Below are 18,245 nucleotides of genomic sequence, written 5' to 3'. Positions count from 1 at the left end.
TGAAATGGTGGGTGACCATGAACCTTGTGACGTCTGCGAGCCTTGTGACATGGTGGTATTTTTCCAGTCTGACTGAGCCTTTCAGGTGACCTCCCTTAACCATTGTACAAGCCTTACAAAATAGAATCATTTACAAAATAGCAAGCCTTGACTAAACAACATTTAGAAGTGGGGTCTTTCATTCCCCTCTTTTTCTATGAACTAGAATGGAATCTTTCATTCTATTTCAGTTTCCATTTCCTGCTTCAGGCGATGGTATTGTTGGGTGAGGACCATCGCTTGGATTATGGATAACCTATCTTTCATGAATTGGACCAATCTGTTGAGGATGCAGGGTCCAAATAGGAGAATCAAGAGTATAATAATGATTGGTCCTAGCAGGGAGGAGATTAGGGTGGTAAACCAGGGGGACCCATTAAACCATCTCTCGTACCATGACTGGCCTGACTCAAAGAGACGCTGTCTCTGCTTTAGTCTTTTTCTTAATTTGCTCATACTATCTCTGACTAGCCCAGTATGATCCGCATAGAAACAACATTCCTCTTTCAGAGCTGCACAGAGTCCACCTTCTTGAAGGAACAGAATGTCCAGTCCTCTCCTGTTCTGGAGGACCACCTCAGAGAGTGAGGTTAATGATTTTTCTAGGGCCGATATAGATTCTTCTAATGTCACAAGATCGGTGTGCATGGCCTGCTGGAGCTGTCTGAACTGGTATGTTTCAGCTAGGGCAGTGGCTCCTGTTCTTATTCCTGCAGCTATTCCTCCCACGGTGAGACTGCCTAACAATAAGGCTAGGGTGAGGGAGACAGGTTCTCTGGGATGTCTGGTCATTCCTTTATAATGAGAGTATATATAACTAGGGTGATGGAAGGTAACCCTGGGCCAGACTTCGACCAGAACACAGAAGTCACTGGTTTGGGTAAGCACTGTGGCTGACACATAGGGGGTTAGTCCCGAGTTGCAGGCCCATTGAGTCCCAGTAGGCCCGGTGAGCCAATATTTGCCGGGATAGATCGTGAGGGTTTTGTTGCATAGGGCCTGATGGGAGTGGGGCACTTTTTCTAAGCAGAGCCCTTTTCCCGGAGAGTGCTGCCAAGCGAGCGGCTTTATCGGCCATCCTGTTTCCCTCTGCCTCCAGGGAAGTTCCTTTCTGGTGCCCGGGGCAGTGTATGATGCTGAGTTCACGGGGCAAGTGTAGGGCTTTTAGCAGGGCCAGTATCTCAGTCTTATTTTTAATTTCTTTGCCCTCCGAGGTCAGTAGGCCCCTCCTCCGGTAAATTTTTTCATGGATATGGGCTGTGGCAAAGGCATACCTGCTGTCGGTGTATACGTTGAGGCGTTTACCGCTGGCCAGCTACAGTGCTTTGGTCAGAGCTATCAGCTCGGCACGCTGGGCTGATGTCCCCGGGGGGAGAGGGCTGGACCAAATTACATCCTTGGTGGTTGTTACGGCGGCTCCTGCTCGCCGTTCTCCATTTTCCAGGAAACTGCTGCCGTCCGTAAACCAGGTGCAGTCAGCATTCCGGAGGGGCTGGTCGGTTAGATCAGGGCGGGTCCCGTGAGTCTCAGCCAGTATTCTCCTGCGTATTGAAGTCCCATTTAGGGCGTTTTAAGGGAAAAGCGCTATTAATCTCGTTGAGCAGCTGGGTTGGCCGCCCGTTCTCTCCTGGGACATTTTTCTGTGCCTCTTGAATGACTCGCTGGTATTTCTCGGTGGTCAGGAGCGTCTGCAGGAGTTGCTGGCAGTCGTCCCAGGTAGGCTGGTGAGTCACTAAAATAGACTCGATCAAGGAAGTAAGTCTAGTGGGATCCTTAGAAAAAGGAGGGTTATTATTTTTCCAGTTGTAGAGGTCTGAGGCAGAGAAAGGCCAATATTGAATTTGTCCTCCATTGCCTGCTCGCAAGGGAAAAGCCTGGGAGGTGGCGTCCGGGGTTTGTTCCCGGCGGTTCCCGCAAGCGGCCCGCCACAGGGGAGGAAGTTGCTGCTTGGGATTGGGGAGGTGCCTCCGGAGCGGCGGGAGGTGCAGCACCCGCCGGGGGCTGAGGGCCCTGGTAAGGTGGAGGGAGTGGTTAGGTGGCGAGGAAAGGAAAGGCTTAACCCAAGGGGGTGGGTCGCGGACCAGAGTCTCCCAAGTAATGATGTATGGGACTTGGTCAGGGTGGCCATGAGGGCCTGGGTCCATCACCTTTGCCTTAACCTGTAAAATGAGAGTCAGGTTAAAAGAGCCCTCCGGTGGCCAGTTAACATTGAAGGTTGGCCATTCGGAGGCACAGAACGTTTGCCATCGGTCCTTACGGACCTCCACAGATTGGTTGTGTGCGATGGTCCGGACTTCCCTGAAATGTTTAAGGGTTAAGGTCAGCGGGGTGGTAACTGTCTGGCCCATGTCTGCAGAGAAAGGGAGTGTACACAGAGTGACAAGAAAGATTAACAACAAACCAAAAGAGATAGATCGCGCTGCGCGGTGCCGGCACCAAAATGAAAGTAAACCAATTGGAGACTGCGTTGGGGTTCCGGTTTCCCCGTCTCCCAGACGAGGAGCGTATCCGTTGACCAGGGGCGAAGCCCCAACCAAGCCGAGTCGGATCGTCCTCTCAGATGGGTCCTAAGGACCCCGGATACCCCCATGGGACGTCTCCCAGGGGTGTGGAGGAGAAGTCCGAGTTCGTCAACTCCTTCTAGCCTCCACCAGATACTAATGACCCAATTGAGTCTCAGAGTAGCACAGAGATGGAGGACAACCAGGAGACAAACAAGACACACAATACCCACAATGCCAGCAGCAGAGAACTTACCTCCCGATTTTGGGTCGGTGGTCCCTGGGCGGGGGTCTCTATCCCGGACGAGCCCCCAAATGAAAGACCCTCCTCACGGAGTGTCCTTCGTCAGGGAGACCCTCCCCAAGAACCAGCGAAACCAAAAGTCCGGTTGCAAACGCAAGAGGCTTTATTGATTACACGGGTACCCGGGCGACACAGTCTATCGGATGACTGGCGCGCCGAGTGAAGGGGAGGAGACCCTTTTATAGGGTGAGAAGCAGGAAGCGGGGGTTACAGAAGCGAGAAGCATAGTTACAGGGTCTTGATTGGGTAACTTAATGCGGCTAGATTTAGCTCTGGTTAGGGCTTTGGAATCAGGAAATGTTTAGGCTAGCCTATTCACTGACCATACATCCTGTTTTTTCAATAACTTGGCCAGAACCGCTTGTGCAGACCTTGTGAAATGGTGGGTGACCATGAACCTTGTGACGTCTGCGAGCCTTGTGACATGGTGGTATTTTTCCAGTCTGACTGAGCCTTTCAGGTGACCTCCCTTAACCATTGTACAAGCCTTACAAAATAGAATCATTTACAAAATAGCAAGCCTTGACTAAACAACATTTAGAAGTGGGGTCTTTCACGGCCTTGGCGGGAGGAGGGGGGTGGCGGGGGCGCGGGTGGGGGTGGGGGGCGCCCGGGGTCTGCAAGCAGAGTGGGGGAGCTGAGGCTGCGGGAAACGGAGGGAGGACGGGGGCTGCCCGGGCGCCGCGGTGGAGTGGGCGGGACTTCCTGTTTGCGGCGCGATGGTGAGCGCCGGGAGGGCGGGACTTCCTGAGCCAAGGCGGGGTGGCCAGGGATGCTCTATGCCGGGCGGGGTTGCCTGGGCCTGAGGGAAGGGCAGACGGCGGCGACTTCCTGTTAGGGGCGGGTCTTCCTGTTAGGGGCGGGTCTTCCTGTTCCTTGCAAAAGCACAGGGAGCTCGGGACTTCGGGGCAGCAGGTGATGCGCTATGCAGTGTTTTCCGGAGCTGTGAGTCCCGCGGACGGCGGCGGCGACTTCCTGTAGGGGGCGGGACTTCCTGTTTCCTGCAAGAGCACCGGGATCTCGGGACTTACTGAGTCCCGGGAAATGTGCTCTGCGGTGTTCCCGGGGGCTACGAGTCCGGCATAGGGTGGCGACTTCCTGTTGGGGGCGGGACTTCCAGTCCGAGTGCACCGGAGCGGAATCAGACGCGTGGGAGGGGGGAAGCATCCCTGGTTCCGCACTAATCTGTGTAGCCCTGCACGCGTTCGTCTGAATCACGTTCGCGTATCCACCCGCCAGGCCCTGCGTCCCCCTGATCCAGTGCCCAGCCATGATGGCCGGCGGTTCCCAGGCCGACCGGCCACCTGCCTCACCTCCCCTCCCTGTCGTGGCCTCAGTTTCCCCATCCCGTGAAATTAACTTGCGTAACTTATAAATGATAAAATTTTTTAATTAATGGGAACGAGACACTGCACCCTTCCCCACCCCCACCCGACGCCCCGCGCGGGGCATCATGGGAAGATACAGCCTGGGGCATAGGTGTGAGTGTGGGTCCTGCTTAACAAGGCCCCAGCACCGGTTGGGGGGGGCTGCGATGACTCCGTTCCTTGGGGCTGCGCCCCCGCCGTGCCCGGGGCATCCATGAGGTAAATTTCTCCTACAGGGAGGTGGGGGACAGCGGTGACATCGCCCGTGGGTCGCGCCATCCCATAATGTGCACAGGAAGACCCGCCCCCTCCTCAAAGTCCTCCCGGAAGCTGCTGCTCCAGTTTTGCTTTTATAGAAAGCATTTTGTGGGGACTTCTGCTTTGTGCCCCACTGTCTCCAGGATAGAAGTTCTGACCCCTGGCAGTAACACCTCAGACAGGAAGGGGGTGGGACTTCCTGTTCCCGACCCTGCCAATCATCTACGCTTCCTGGACACAGCCCCCAGGCCCAGGGGTCAAAGCCTCTGTCCAACCTCCCTGCCCTGACTAGCATAATCCCAACTCACCCAGCACTAATTCTAGTGTCAGTTCCTCCCTCCTGGGCTGGCTTATCCTGAGCCCCCCCACCCTGGACACAAGCCACGCCCCCACGCACCCCGCACCCCAGGTCAGATGACCCCACCCCCATACCTCAAGTGCAGGACAAGAGAAACCGGATTCACATCCTTAGCCCAGAAGCTGGTTTAAACCAGATCAGGGCAGCTCAGTGACCCCACTCCTCTAACCCCAAACCCCATGCTGCTCCAGCCCCCCAACCCTGAGGGGCCCTGAAATCGTCAACCCGAGGATCACTGACTATGGTCCTTTAAGTGCTGATGATGTCAAGGTGATGTCACAGCTTTAAGCCCCAACCCCACCCCGTTGCTGCTGGTTTTACACGGGAGACACGTGTGTAAGGGAGAGGGGTCGGGCGTTTAATTCTAACTCTTGCTTGCGCCCCTCTCCCCTCTCCCGTGCCCCAGGGTCCTTCACTCCTTTCAGTCAGGCCATGAGGCCAAGGGCGCAGTCGCAGGATCCTGGTGGAAGGACATCACGCTGAGCACTCTAGGATTGAGTCACACCATGAAGGCCTCTGCTGGGAAAGCACAGGGGGTAAGGGGGAGACGGGGCATCGGGAAGGAAGTCCCGCCCCCATACCTCAGACAGGAAGTCTTAGCCCCTCTCCTATGCTCACCTTGCTTCCTCCTTGGCCTCTCCCGGATGACAAGATGGGCACTGCCAATGTCACAGGCGCAGTGACCTCATGGCTGGGGGGCGTGGCCTGATTCCCCTTCCCTCCCAGTGCATCCTCCTGGTGGGGAGAGGGCAGTGTCAGCGCCGTAGCCATGACCCTGTCACATCACAGAGCCACCAACCCCACCACTGTGATTAGCATAAAGCTGTACAAACTAGCCAGATCTGTTCATTGAGGGTGAGGCAAATCGCCATAAGCCCCGCCCACCCCTGCGACCCAATTATCTGGTGGTCTGGCTCATAGGTGTGCTTTTCCTCTGGAGAAAAAAAAAGACAGGGACGTTGGCTGGCACACGTGCTCAGCAACATGGATGACTTTCCCCCCTATAAGCGGGTGAGAGACAGACAGCAGTCACACACATGGAGGACCAAAGCTGTGTCTGTGCGCTAGAAGGGGGTTAGAGGATCACAGGGTGGCTCTCACTCTCAGAACCAAAAATGCCTTGTCCCCAAGGGACAAAAGAGACCAAGATAAGCGCACATTCCCAAACACATAGATGTCCTTGTTCCCTAGACAAAGGAGACAGAGACACAGGCAGGCGCACACACAGGCACAGTCAAGACTGTCCGTGTCCACTTGAGGTAGGTGAGAGACAAACAGGCAAGCACACACACCCAAGGCCATAGATGCCCTTGAGCCCCGGAGGCATGTAGGAGAGAGAAAATTGCAGGCATTCACACTCAGGCATTCCTGAGGACAGGAAACACCTCCTCAGGGACAGGGAACATGACCCCAGGGACAGGAAACAGTTCCCCAGACAGGAAACTAATCTCAAGGGACAGGAAACAGCTCCTCAGAGACAGGAAACAGCTTCCTCCCCAGGGACAGGAAACAGCTTCCTCCCCAAGGACAGGAAGTAACCTCACCAGGGCAGCCAGGGTTGAGCTGAGGTGGGTGGGGAGGAGCAACAGGTGTCCTTAGTACTCACTGTGTCGCAGGTGTGGGCACGGGCACAGCCATGCTGGGTCACTCAGGAGGCCAGGTGTTGTTCGCAGCCATCTTGGACACCTGACTGGGAAACACACGCCTGTCATCATGTGACACACATGACACCTTGGGTTTGTCCTCTCCACTCCCCCTCCCCCAAACACAGGACCCATGTGTGCACAAATGGGTCCCACGTGTGTAAGAAAAAGAGTAACACGTGACACATTCATGTGAACACGTTTGTGAGGTGGGCGACGTCCTTTGCCCGAGGTTGCCGGAGCACAACTGTGACGCACAGAGACGCACACAGACACACGCGTGCACAACCTGACCTCTTGGCAGAAAAATCGGCTTCCTCCCTGTGCCTATGTGTGACCCCGAGGGCCCTGGGCAGGACTCAGTTGAGGGCTCAGGAGCACATATGACACACACAGGAGCACATATGACACACACAGGAGCACATATGACACACACAGGAGCACACATGACACACACAGGAGCACACATGACACACACAGGAGCACATATGACACACACAGGAGCACATATGGCACACACAGCACATATGACACACACAGGAGCACATATGACACACACAGCACATATGACACACACAGGAGCAAGTATGACACACACAGGAGCACATATGACACACACAGGAGCACATATGACACACACAGCACATATGACACACACAGGAGCACATATGACACACACAGGAGCACGTATGACACACACAGGAGCACATATGGCACACACAGGAGCACATATGACACACACAGGAGCACATATGACACACACAGGAGCACATATGACACACAGGAGCACATATGACAACACAGGAGCACATATGACACACACAGGAGCACATATGACACACACAGGAGCACATATGACACACAGGAGCACATATGACAACACAGGAGCACATATGACACACACAGGAGCACATATGACACACACAGGAGCACATATGACACACACAGGAGCACATATGACACACACATGTGCATTGTGTGTCTCACCCTGTTGTCCCCACCACATCCCAAATATGTTCAGGAGAGCAGATCCATATGTGTGTTGTCATCTGCGTACATACACATCTGCACACACACACACAAATACAGGGCCTAACACAGGTCACACAGCGCCCTGTCCTCACTCCGGACAACCCACATGTGTGCACTTCTGTCATACAGGGACACACGCCATGATGCACAAGAGCTAACACGGTGGCCTGTGTGTGTGCGCAGGGGGGGGGAGTGAATCACTGTCACTCACGCCTGACATGCTAACACACACGGGCATCATACCTGGCACAGTGTGTGTGTGGGGGGGTAGTGAATCACTGTCACTCACGCCTGACATGCTAACACACACTTGCATCATACCTGGCACAGTGTGTGTGTGGGGGGGAGTGAATCACTGTCACTCACGCCTGACATGCTAACACACACGTGCATCATACCTGGCACAGTGTGTGTGTGTGGGGGGGAGTGAATCACTGTCACTCACGCCTGACATGCTAACACACAGGTGCATCCTACCTGGCACAATGTGTGTGTGGGGGGGAGTGAATCACTGTCACTCACGCCTGACATGCTAACCCACACGTGCATCCTACCTTGCACAGTGTGTGTGGGGGGGGCAGTGAATCACTGTCACTCACGCCTGACATGCTAACCCACACGTGCATCCTACCTTGCACAGTGGGTGTGGGGAGGGAGTGAATCACTGTCACTCACGCCTGACATGCTATCACACACGTGCATCATACCTGGCACAGTGTGTGTGTGTGGGGGAGTGAATCACTGTCATTCATGCCTGACATGCTAACACACACGTGCATCATACCTGGCACAGTGTGTGGGGGGGGCAGTCAATCACTGTCACTCACGCCTGACATGCTAACACACACGTGCATCATACCCGGCACAGTGTGTGTGTGGGGGGGGGAGTGAATCACTGTCACTCACGCCCGACATGCTAACACACACGTGCATCATACCTGGCACAGTGTGTGTGTGTGGGGAGTGAATCACTGTCACTCACGCCTGACATGCTAACACACACGTGCATCATACCTGGCACAGTGTGTGTGTGTGGGGAGTGAATCACTGTCACTCACGCCTGACATGCTAACACACACGTGCATCATACCTGGCACAGTGTGTGGGGGGGGAGTGAATCACTGTCACTCACGCCTGACATGCTAACACACACGTGCATCATACCTGCCACAGTGTGTGTGTGTGGGGAGTGAATCACTGTCACTCACGCCTGACATGCTAACACACACGTGCATCATACCTGGCACAGTGTGTGTGTGGGGGGGTGAATCACTGTCACTCATGCCTGACTTGCTAACACACACGTGCATCATACCTGGCACAGTGTGTGTGTGTGTGGGGAGTGAATCACTGTCACTCACGCCTGACATGCTAACACACACGTGCATCCTACCTGGCACAGTGTGTGTGGGGGGAGTGAATCACTGTCACTCACGCCTGACATGCTAACACACACGTGCATCATACCAGGCACAGTGTGTGTGTGGGGGGAGTGAATCACTGTCACTCACGCCTGACATGTTAACACACACGTGCATCATACCTAGCACAGGTGCACCCGCTCCTGCGGGGGGCATCACATCCTGGAGGGGGAGGGCAGGACGGGGATGGAAAAATAGCCGCGCCTCCCGCCACGCTGAACACACAGCATACATGGCACACGCATGTCCCGCGCAGCACTCGTTACACACAAACACACAGCCCTTCCCTCCACGCATCTGCGCCGGTGCCCACCTTCCATCCCCCGCCCCCGCCCTCCTCTCCAGACGCGACCGGGGACCACGGGGCCCATAGCTCCGTCCCCCTCCTCCCTCCCCGGCCCCAACACAGAGGCCTGGGAGACCCCGCGGCGTCCGCCCACTGACTCAACCACATGTGTGACGCCGCGGCCTTGGCGGGAGGAGGGGGGTGGCGGGGGCGCGGGTGGGGGTGGGGGGCGCCCGGGGTCTGCAAGCAGAGTGGGGGAGCTGAGGCTGCGGGAAACGGAGGGAGGACGGGGGCTGCCCGGGCGCCGCGGTGGAGTGGGCGGGACTTCCTGTTTGCGGCGCGATGGTGAGCGCCGGGAGGGCGGGACTTCCTGAGCCAAGGCGGGGTGGCCAGGGATGCTCTATGCCGGGCGGGGTTGCCTGGGCCTGAGGGAAGGGCAGACGGCGGCGACTTCCTGTTAGGGGCGGGTCTTCCTGTTAGGGGCGGGTCTTCCTGTTCCTTGCAAAAGCACAGGGAGCTCGGGACTTCGGGGCAGCAGGTGATGCGCTATGCAGTGTTTTCCGGAGCTGTGAGTCCCGCGGACGGCGGCGGCGACTTCCTGTAGGGGGCGGGACTTCCTGTTTCCTGCAAGAGCACCGGGATCTCGGGACTTACTGAGTCCCGGGAAATGTGCTCTGCGGTGTTCCCGGGGGCTACGAGTCCGGCATAGGGTGGCGACTTCCTGTTGGGGGCGGGACTTCCGGTCCGAGTGCACCGGAGCGGAATCAGACGCGTGGGAGGGGGGAAGCATCCCTGGTTCCGCACTAATCTGTGTAGCCCTGCACGCGTTCGTCTGAATCACGTTCGCGTATCCACCCGCCAGGCCCTGCGTCCCCCTGATCCAGTGCCCAGCCATGATGGCCGGCGGTTCCCAGGCCGACCGGCCACCTGCCTCACCTCCCCTCCCTGTCGTGGCCTCAGTTTCCCCATCCCGTGAAATTAACTTGCGTAACTTATAAATGATAAAATTTTTTAATTAATGGGAACGAGACACTGCACCCTTCCCCACCCCCACCCGACGCCCCGCGCGGGGCATCATGGGAAGATACAGCCTGGGGCATAGGTGTGAGTGTGGGTCCTGCTTAACAAGGCCCCAGCACCGGTTGGGGGGGGCTGCGATGACTCCGTTCCTTGGGGCTGCGCCCCCGCCGTGCCCGGGGCATCCATGAGGTAAATTTCTCCTACAGGGAGGTGGGGGACAGCGGTGACATCGCCCGTGGGTCGCGCCATCCCATAATGTGCACAGGAAGACCCGCCCCCTCCTCAAAGTCCTCCCGGAAGCTGCTGCTCCAGTTTTGCTTTTATAGAAAGCATTTTGTGGGGACTTCTGCTTTGTGCCCCACTGTCTCCAGGATAGAAGTTCTGACCCCTGGCAGTAACACCTCAGACAGGAAGGGGGTGGGACTTCCTGTTCCCGACCCTGCCAATCATCTACGCTTCCTGGACACAGCCCCCAGGCCCAGGGGTCAAAGCCTCTGTCCAACCTCCCTGCCCTGACTAGCATAATCCCAACTCACCCAGCACTAATTCTAGTGTCAGTTCCTCCCTCCTGGGCTGGCTTATCCTGAGCCCCCCCACCCTGGACACAAGCCACGCCCCCACGCACCCCGCACCCCAGGTCAGATGACCCCACCCCCATACCTCAAGTGCAGGACAAGAGAAACCGGATTCACATCCTTAGCCCAGAAGCTGGTTTAAACCAGATCAGGGCAGCTCAGTGACCCCACTCCTCTAACCCCAAACCCCATGCTGCTCCAGCCCCCCAACCCTGAGGGGCCCTGAAATCGTCAACCCGAGGATCACTGACTATGGTCCTTTAAGTGCTGATGATGTCAAGGTGATGTCACAGCTTTAAGCCCCAACCCCACCCCGTTGCTGCTGGTTTTACACGGGAGACACGTGTGTAAGGGAGAGGGGTCGGGCGTTTAATTCTAACTCTTGCTTGCGCCCCTCTCCCCTCTCCCGTGCCCCAGGGTCCTTCACTCCTTTCAGTCAGGCCATGAGGCCAAGGGCGCAGTCGCAGGATCCTGGTGGAAGGACATCACGCTGAGCACTCTAGGATTGAGTCACACCATGAAGGCCTCTGCTGGGAAAGCACAGGGGGTAAGGGGGAGACGGGGCATCGGGAAGGAAGTCCCGCCCCCATACCTCAGACAGGAAGTCTTAGCCCCTCTCCTATGCTCACCTTGCTTCCTCCTTGGCCTCTCCCGGATGACAAGATGGGCACTGCCAATGTCACAGGCGCAGTGACCTCATGGCTGGGGGGCGTGGCCTGATTCCCCTTCCCTCCCAGTGCATCCTCCTGGTGGGGAGAGGGCAGTGTCAGCGCCGTAGCCATGACCCTGTCACATCACAGAGCCACCAACCCCACCACTGTGATTAGCATAAAGCTGTACAAACTAGCCAGATCTGTTCATTGAGGGTGAGGCAAATCGCCATAAGCCCCGCCCACCCCTGCGACCCAATTATCTGGTGGTCTGGCTCATAGGTGTGCTTTTCCTCTGGAGAAAAAAAAAGACAGGGACGTTGGCTGGCACGCATGCTCAGCAACATGGATGACTTTCCCCCCTATAAGCGGGTGAGAGACAGACAGCAGTCACACAGATGGAGGACCAAAGCTGTGTCTGTGCGCTAGAAGGGGGTTAGAGGATCACAGGGTGGCTCTCACTCTCAGAACCAAAAATGCCTTGTCCCCAAGGGACAAAAGAGACCAAGATAAGCGCACATTCCCAAACACATAGATGTCCTTGTTCCCTAGACAAAGGAGACAGAGACACAGGCAGGCGCACACACAGGCACAGTCAAGACTGTCCGTGTCCACTTGAGGTAGGTGAGAGACAAACAGGCAAGCACACACACCCAAGGCCATAGATGCCCTTGAGCCCCGGAGGCATGGAGGAGAGAGAAAAGTGCAGGCATTCACACTCAGGCATTCCTGAGGACAGGAAACACCTCCTCAGGGACAGGGAACATGACCCCAGGGACAGGAAACAGTTCCCCAGACAGGAAACTCATCTCAAGGGACAGGAAACAGCTCCTCAGAGACAGGAAACAGCTTCCTCCCCAGGGACAGGAAACAGCTCCCTCCCCAGGGACAGGAAACAGCTTCCTCCTCAGGGACAGGAAGCAGCTCCTCAGAGACAGGAAACAGCTTCCTCCCCAGGGACAGGAAACAGCTTCCTCCCCAAGGACAGGAAGCAACCTCACCAGGGCTGCCATAGTTGAGCTGAGGTGGGTGGGGAGGAGCAACAGGCGTCCTTAGTACTCACTGTGTCACAGGTGTGGGCACGGGTACAGCCATGCTGGGTCACTCAGGAGGCCAGGTGTTGTTCGCAGCCATCTTGGACACCTGACTGGGAAACACACGCCTGTCATCATGTGACACACATGACACCTTGGGTTTGTCCTCTCCACTCCCCCTCCCCCAAACACAGGACCCATGTATGCACAAATGGGTCCCACGTGTGTAAGAAAAAGAGTAACACGTGACACATTCATGTGAACACGTTTGTGAGGTGGGCGACGTCCTTTGTCCCGACGTGGCCGGAGCACAACTGTGACGCAAAGAGACGCACACAGACACACGCGTGCACAACCTGACCTCTTGGCAGAAAAATCTGCTTCCTCCCTGTGCCTATGTGTGACCCCGAGGGCCCTGGGCAGGACTCAGTTGAGGGCTCAGGAGCACATATGACACACACAGGAGCACATATGACACACACAGGAGCACATATGACACACACAGGAGCACATATGACACACAGGAGCACATATGACACACACAGGAGCACATATGGCACACACAGCACATATGACACACACAGCAAATATGACACACACAGGAGCACATATGACACACACAGGAGCACATATGACACACACAGGAGCACATATGACACACACAGGAGCACATATGACACACAGGAGCACATATGACAACACAGGAGCACATATGACACACACAGGAGCACATATGACACACACAGGAGCACATATGACACACAGGAGCACATATGACACACACATGTGCATTGTGTGTCTCACCCTGTTGTCCCCACCACATCCCAAATATGTTCAGGAGAGCAGATCCATATGTGTGTTGTCATCTGCGTACATACACATCTGCACACACACACACAAACACAGGGCCTAACACAGGTCACACAGCGCCCTGTCCTCACTCCGGACAACCCACATGTGTGCACTTCTGTCATACAGGGACACACGCCATGATGCACAAGAGCTAACACGCTGGCCTGTGTGTGTGCGCAGGGGGGGGAGTGAATCACTGTCACTCACGCCTGACATGCTAACACACACGTGCATCATACCTGGCACAGTGTGTGTGTGGGGGGAGTGAATCACTGTCACTCACGCCTGACATGCTAACACACACGGGCATCATACCTGGCACAGTGTGTGTGTGGGGGGGTAGTGAATCACTGTCACTCACGCCTGACATGCTAACACACACGTGCATCATACCTGGCACAGTGTGTGTGTGGGGGGGAGTGAATCACTGTCATTCATGCCTGACATGCTAACACACATGTGCATCCTACCTTGCACAGTGTGTGTGTGGGGGGGAGTGAATCACTGTCACTCACGCCTGACATGCTAACACACAGGTGCATCCTACCTGGCACAGTGTGTGTGGGGGGGAGTGAATCACTGTCACTCACGCCCGACATGCTAACACACACGTGCATCATACCTGGCACAGTGTGTGTGTGGGGGGGAGTGAATCACTGTCACTCACGCCCGACATGCTAACACACATGTGCATCATACCTGGCACAGTGTGTGTGTGGGGAGTGAATCACTGTCACTCACGCCTGACATGCTATCACACACGTGCATCATACCTGGCACAGTGTGTGTGTGGGGGGGAGTGAATCACTGTCACTCACGCCCGACATGCTAACACACATGTGCATCATACCTGGCACAGTGTGTGTGTGGGGAGTGAATCACTGTCACTCACGCCTGACATGCTATCACACACGTGCATCATACCTGGCACAGTGTGTGTGTGGGGGGGAGTGAATCACTGTCATTCATGCCTGACATGCTAACACACACCTGCATCATACCTGGCACAGTGTGTGTGTGGGGGGCAGTGAATCACTGTCACTCACGCCTGACATGCTAACACACACGTGCATCATACCTGGCACAGTGTGTGTGTGTGGGGGGGAGTGAATCACTGTCACTCACGCCCGACATGCTAACACACACGTGCATCATACCTGGCACAGTGTGTGTGTGTGTGTGGGGAGTGAATCACTGTCACTCACGCCTGACATGCTAACACACACGGGCATCATACCTGGCACAGTGTGTGTGTGTGGGAGTGAATCACTGTCACTCACGCCTGACATGCTAACACACACGTGCATCATACCTGCCACAGCGTGTGTGTGTGGGGGGGGAGTGAATCACTGTCACTCACGCCCGACATGCTAACACACACGTGCATCATACCTGGCACAGTGTGTGTGTGTGGGGGGAGTGAATCACTGTCACTCACGCCTGACATGCTAACACACACGTGCATCATACCTGGCACAGTGTGTGGGGGGGTAGTGAATCACTGTCACTCACGCCTGACATGCTAACCCACACGTGCATCCTACCTTGCACAGTGTGTGTGGGGGGGGCAGTGAATCACTGTCACTCACGCCTGACATGCTAACCCACACGTGCATCCTACCTTGCACAGTGTGTGTGTGGGGGGAGTGAATCACTGTCACTCACGCCTGACATGCTATCACACGTGCATCATACCTGGCACAGTGTGTGTGTGGGGGGGAGTGAATCACTGTCATTCATGCCTGACATGCTAACACACACGTGCATCATACCTGGCACAGTGTGTGTGGGGGGGGAGTGAATCACTGTCACTCACGCCTGACATGCTAACACACACGTGCATCATACCCGGCACAGTGTGTGTGTGGGGGGGGGAGTGAATCACTGTCACTCACGCCCGACATGCTAACACACACGTGCATCATACCTGCCACAGTGTGTGTGTGTGTGGGGGGAGTGAATCACTGTCACTCACGCCCGACATGCTAACACACACGTGCATCATACCTGGCACAGTGTGTGTGTGTGTGTGGAGTGAATCACTGTCACTCACGCCTGACATGCTAACACACACGTGCATCCTACCTGCCACAGTGTGTGTGTGTGGGGGGGAGTGAATCACTGTCACTCACGCCTGACATGCTAACACACACGTGCATCATACCTGGCACAGGTGCACCCGCTCCTGCGGGGGGCATCACATCCTGGAGGGGGAGGGCAGGACGGGGGTGGAAAAATAGCCGCGCCTCCCGCCACGCTGAACACACATGCATACATGGCACACGCATGTCCCGCGCAGCACTCGTTACACACAAACACACAGCCCTTCCCTCCAAGCATCTGCGCCGGTGCCCACCTTCCCCACCCCCCCGCCCCCGCCCTCCTCTCCAGACGCGACCGGGGACCACGGGGCCCATAGCTCCGTCCCCCTCCTCCCTCCCCGGCCCCAACACAGAGGCCTGGGAGACCCCGCGGCGTCCGCCCACTGACTCACCCACATGTGTGACGCCGCGGCCTTGGCAGGAGGAGGGGGGTGGCGAGGGCGCGGGTGGCGGGGGGATGGGCGCCCGGGGTCCGCACACAGAGTGGGGGAGCTGAGGCTGCGGGAACGGAGGGAGGACGGCGGCTGCCCGGGCGCCGCGGTGGAGTGGGCGGGACTTCCTGTTTGCGCCGCCATTGTGAGCGCCGGGAGGGTGGGACTTCCTGAGCCAAGGCAGGGTGGCCAGGGATGCTCTATGCCGGGCGGGGTTGCCTGGGCCTGAGGGAAGGGCAGACGGCGGCGACTTCCTGTTAGGGGCGGGTCTTCCTGTTAGGGGCGGGTCTTCCTGTTCCTTGCAAAAGCACAGGGAGCTCGGGACTTCGGGGCAGCAGGTGATGCGCTATGAAGTGTTTTCCGGGGCTGTGAGTCCCGCGGACGGCGGCGGCGACTTCCTGTAGGGGGCGGGACTTCCTGTTTCCTGCAAGAGCACCGGGATCTCGGGACTTACTGAGTCCCGGGAAATGTGCTCTGCGGTGTTCCCGGGGGCTACGAGTCCCGCATAGGGTGGCGACTTCCTGTTGGGGGCGGGACTTCCGGTCCGAGTGCACCGGAGCGGAATCAGACGCGTGGGAGGGGGGGAAGCATCCCGGGTTCCGAACTAATCTGTGCAGCCCTGCACGCGTTCATCTGAATCACGTTCGCGTATCCACCCGCCAGGCCCTGCGTCCCCCTGATCCAGTGCCCAGCCATGATGGCCGGCGGTTCCCAGGCCGACCGGCCACCTGCCTCCCCTCCCCTCCCTCTCGTGGCCTCAGTTTCCCCATCCCGTGAAATTAACTTGCGTAACTTGTAAATGATAAAATTTTTTTAATTAATGGGAACGAGACACTGCACCCTTCCCCACCCCCACCCGACGCTCCGCGCGGGGCATCATGGGAAGATACAGCCTGGGGCATAGGTGTGAGTGTGGGTCCTGCTTAACAAGGCCCCAGCACCGGTTGGGGGGGGGGCTGCGATGACTCCGTTCCTTGGGGCTCCGCCCACGCCGTGTCCGGGTGAATGAATGGATGGCAGGCACAAGAATCTACAGGATCAAGGATGGAGGGTTGAAAAAAACAAAGGTGTGTTGGAGGTAGAATCCATATCTCGAATGTAGACAACGGCTCAGCAAATTAAATATGATAAAGAAGAAGGAAAATAGATACACAGCAACTCCAAGTTAGATGTGCGGAGGAAGAGAAATTTAGGGTCGTTATGGGAGACGGATCCATGGACGGTTAACATTCACAGAATAACTAGAGTATAGAAGACAGGTGGAAGATAATCAAAAGACACGTAAAGAAGATAAATTTATGGAAGTTATATATATATATATATGAGAGATAGGTGAATAGGAGATAAAAGAGAGCTAAAGATTAATGATGCTTGGATGGTAGCCATTCACAGCACAGCTTAAAGGATACAGGCAAGACAGGCATGGGATGGTCAGAGGACGGATCTATCTGGAGAGAGAGATATAGGATAGTAAGATGATAAATAACGGAGGGACATTATACAGACACATCATATGTAGAAGAAATATGATATAAATACAAACAAAGTACATAAAGGATAGAAGATGGATTTTGATCGACGGAACAAGGTGACAGGATAGCGACAGGACAAAGCGATCCTTAAATGGAAGATAGATTCAGAATAACTGCTACCTAGGTGAGCCTGATGTGTTGGACTCACGGTAGACACACGGTAACTACAGGGTAGATGCTAATACAAACACAGGGTAGGTAAAATGTATAGGTACGTAGATTGAAATGAGACTCCTGCAGGACAGATGATACATAGATTCACTATAAACAGAGCATAGATAGATGATAAAGTATAGATATGTGGAAGATAGACACAATATATTTTTGTAGGCTATACACAGATGGATGATATCTACAGGATCAGTAGAACATAAACAGTACATAAATGGGAGATACTAGATTTATTGTAGACTTAGAAGAGACAGAATTTTGATGACAGATGAATAATACATCTGAAAGAGATACAGCATTTGTAAATAGTCAATCCTAGTTGGGTGTAAATTAGCCACAGTATAGCAGGAATATAAATGATACTTAGAAAGTAAACACAAGCAGATCATTGTGAGTTTCAGCCCAGCCTGGTCTACTAAGAAGAGTCCAGGACAGCCAAGGCTACACAGCGAAATGCTGTTTCGAAACACACACACACACACACACACGCACACGCACACACACACACACACAAAATACACACACACATATATACAAATAAGAAAGTAAACGTAGGATAAATAGATGGTAGATTGCAAATAGGTGATAATAATGAAAGGTAAATACAGGTTAGTTGGAGATGAGATAAATTGTTGATAGAAAATAAAGTGATACAGGGTTGATAGATGA

The 18,245-nt window shown here is 55.3% G+C and overlaps 1 protein-coding gene and 1 long non-coding RNA gene across 8 annotated transcripts in view; both read right to left on the bottom strand.

Annotated features, from left to right (window-relative positions):
- Positions 1–4,898: 4,898 nt before the first annotated feature.
- On the bottom strand, positions 4,899–9,506 carry LOC311591804. Of its 2 annotated transcripts, none has more exons than XR_014777229.1 (4): positions 9,046–9,506; positions 6,434–6,517; positions 5,446–5,562; positions 4,899–5,343 (listed from the first exon to the last, which is right to left on the bottom strand). It is a non-coding gene; the product is annotated as an uncharacterized lncRNA (long non-coding RNA). The 2 variants fall into 2 exon arrangements; XR_014777230.1 differs by having other exon boundaries at positions 6,434–6,513; positions 9,368–9,506.
- Positions 9,507–10,886: 1,380 nt separating this feature from the next.
- LOC311591802 (uncharacterized protein) overlaps positions 10,887–18,245 on the bottom strand; it is a gene marked incomplete at its 5' end in the record, with an annotated part of 12,464 nt that continues 5,105 nt past the window's right edge. For 2 of the 6 annotated variants that reach the window (XR_014777224.1, XM_084803430.1), the window contains one exon: positions 16,688–16,903. Coding sequence is in view for 2 of the 6 variants with exons in the window: in XM_084803430.1 (XP_084659556.1) it covers position 16,903 (1 nt within the window). Of the gene's footprint in view, positions 11,332–11,433; positions 11,551–12,517; positions 12,617–15,834; positions 15,982–16,687; positions 16,904–18,245 lie in introns of those variants that run through there. The other 4 variants (XR_014777225.1, XR_014777226.1, XR_014777227.1 and 1 more) reach the window with 4 other exon arrangements.

This window comes from Acomys minous (assembly GCF_964271855.1).
Source record: "Acomys minous genome assembly, contig: scaffold_67, whole genome shotgun sequence".
Taxonomy (NCBI): domain Eukaryota; kingdom Metazoa; phylum Chordata; class Mammalia; order Rodentia; family Muridae; genus Acomys; species Acomys minous.
Note: the sequence above shows the minus strand (reverse complement) of the source record. Positions and strands in the feature narration are given on the sequence as shown.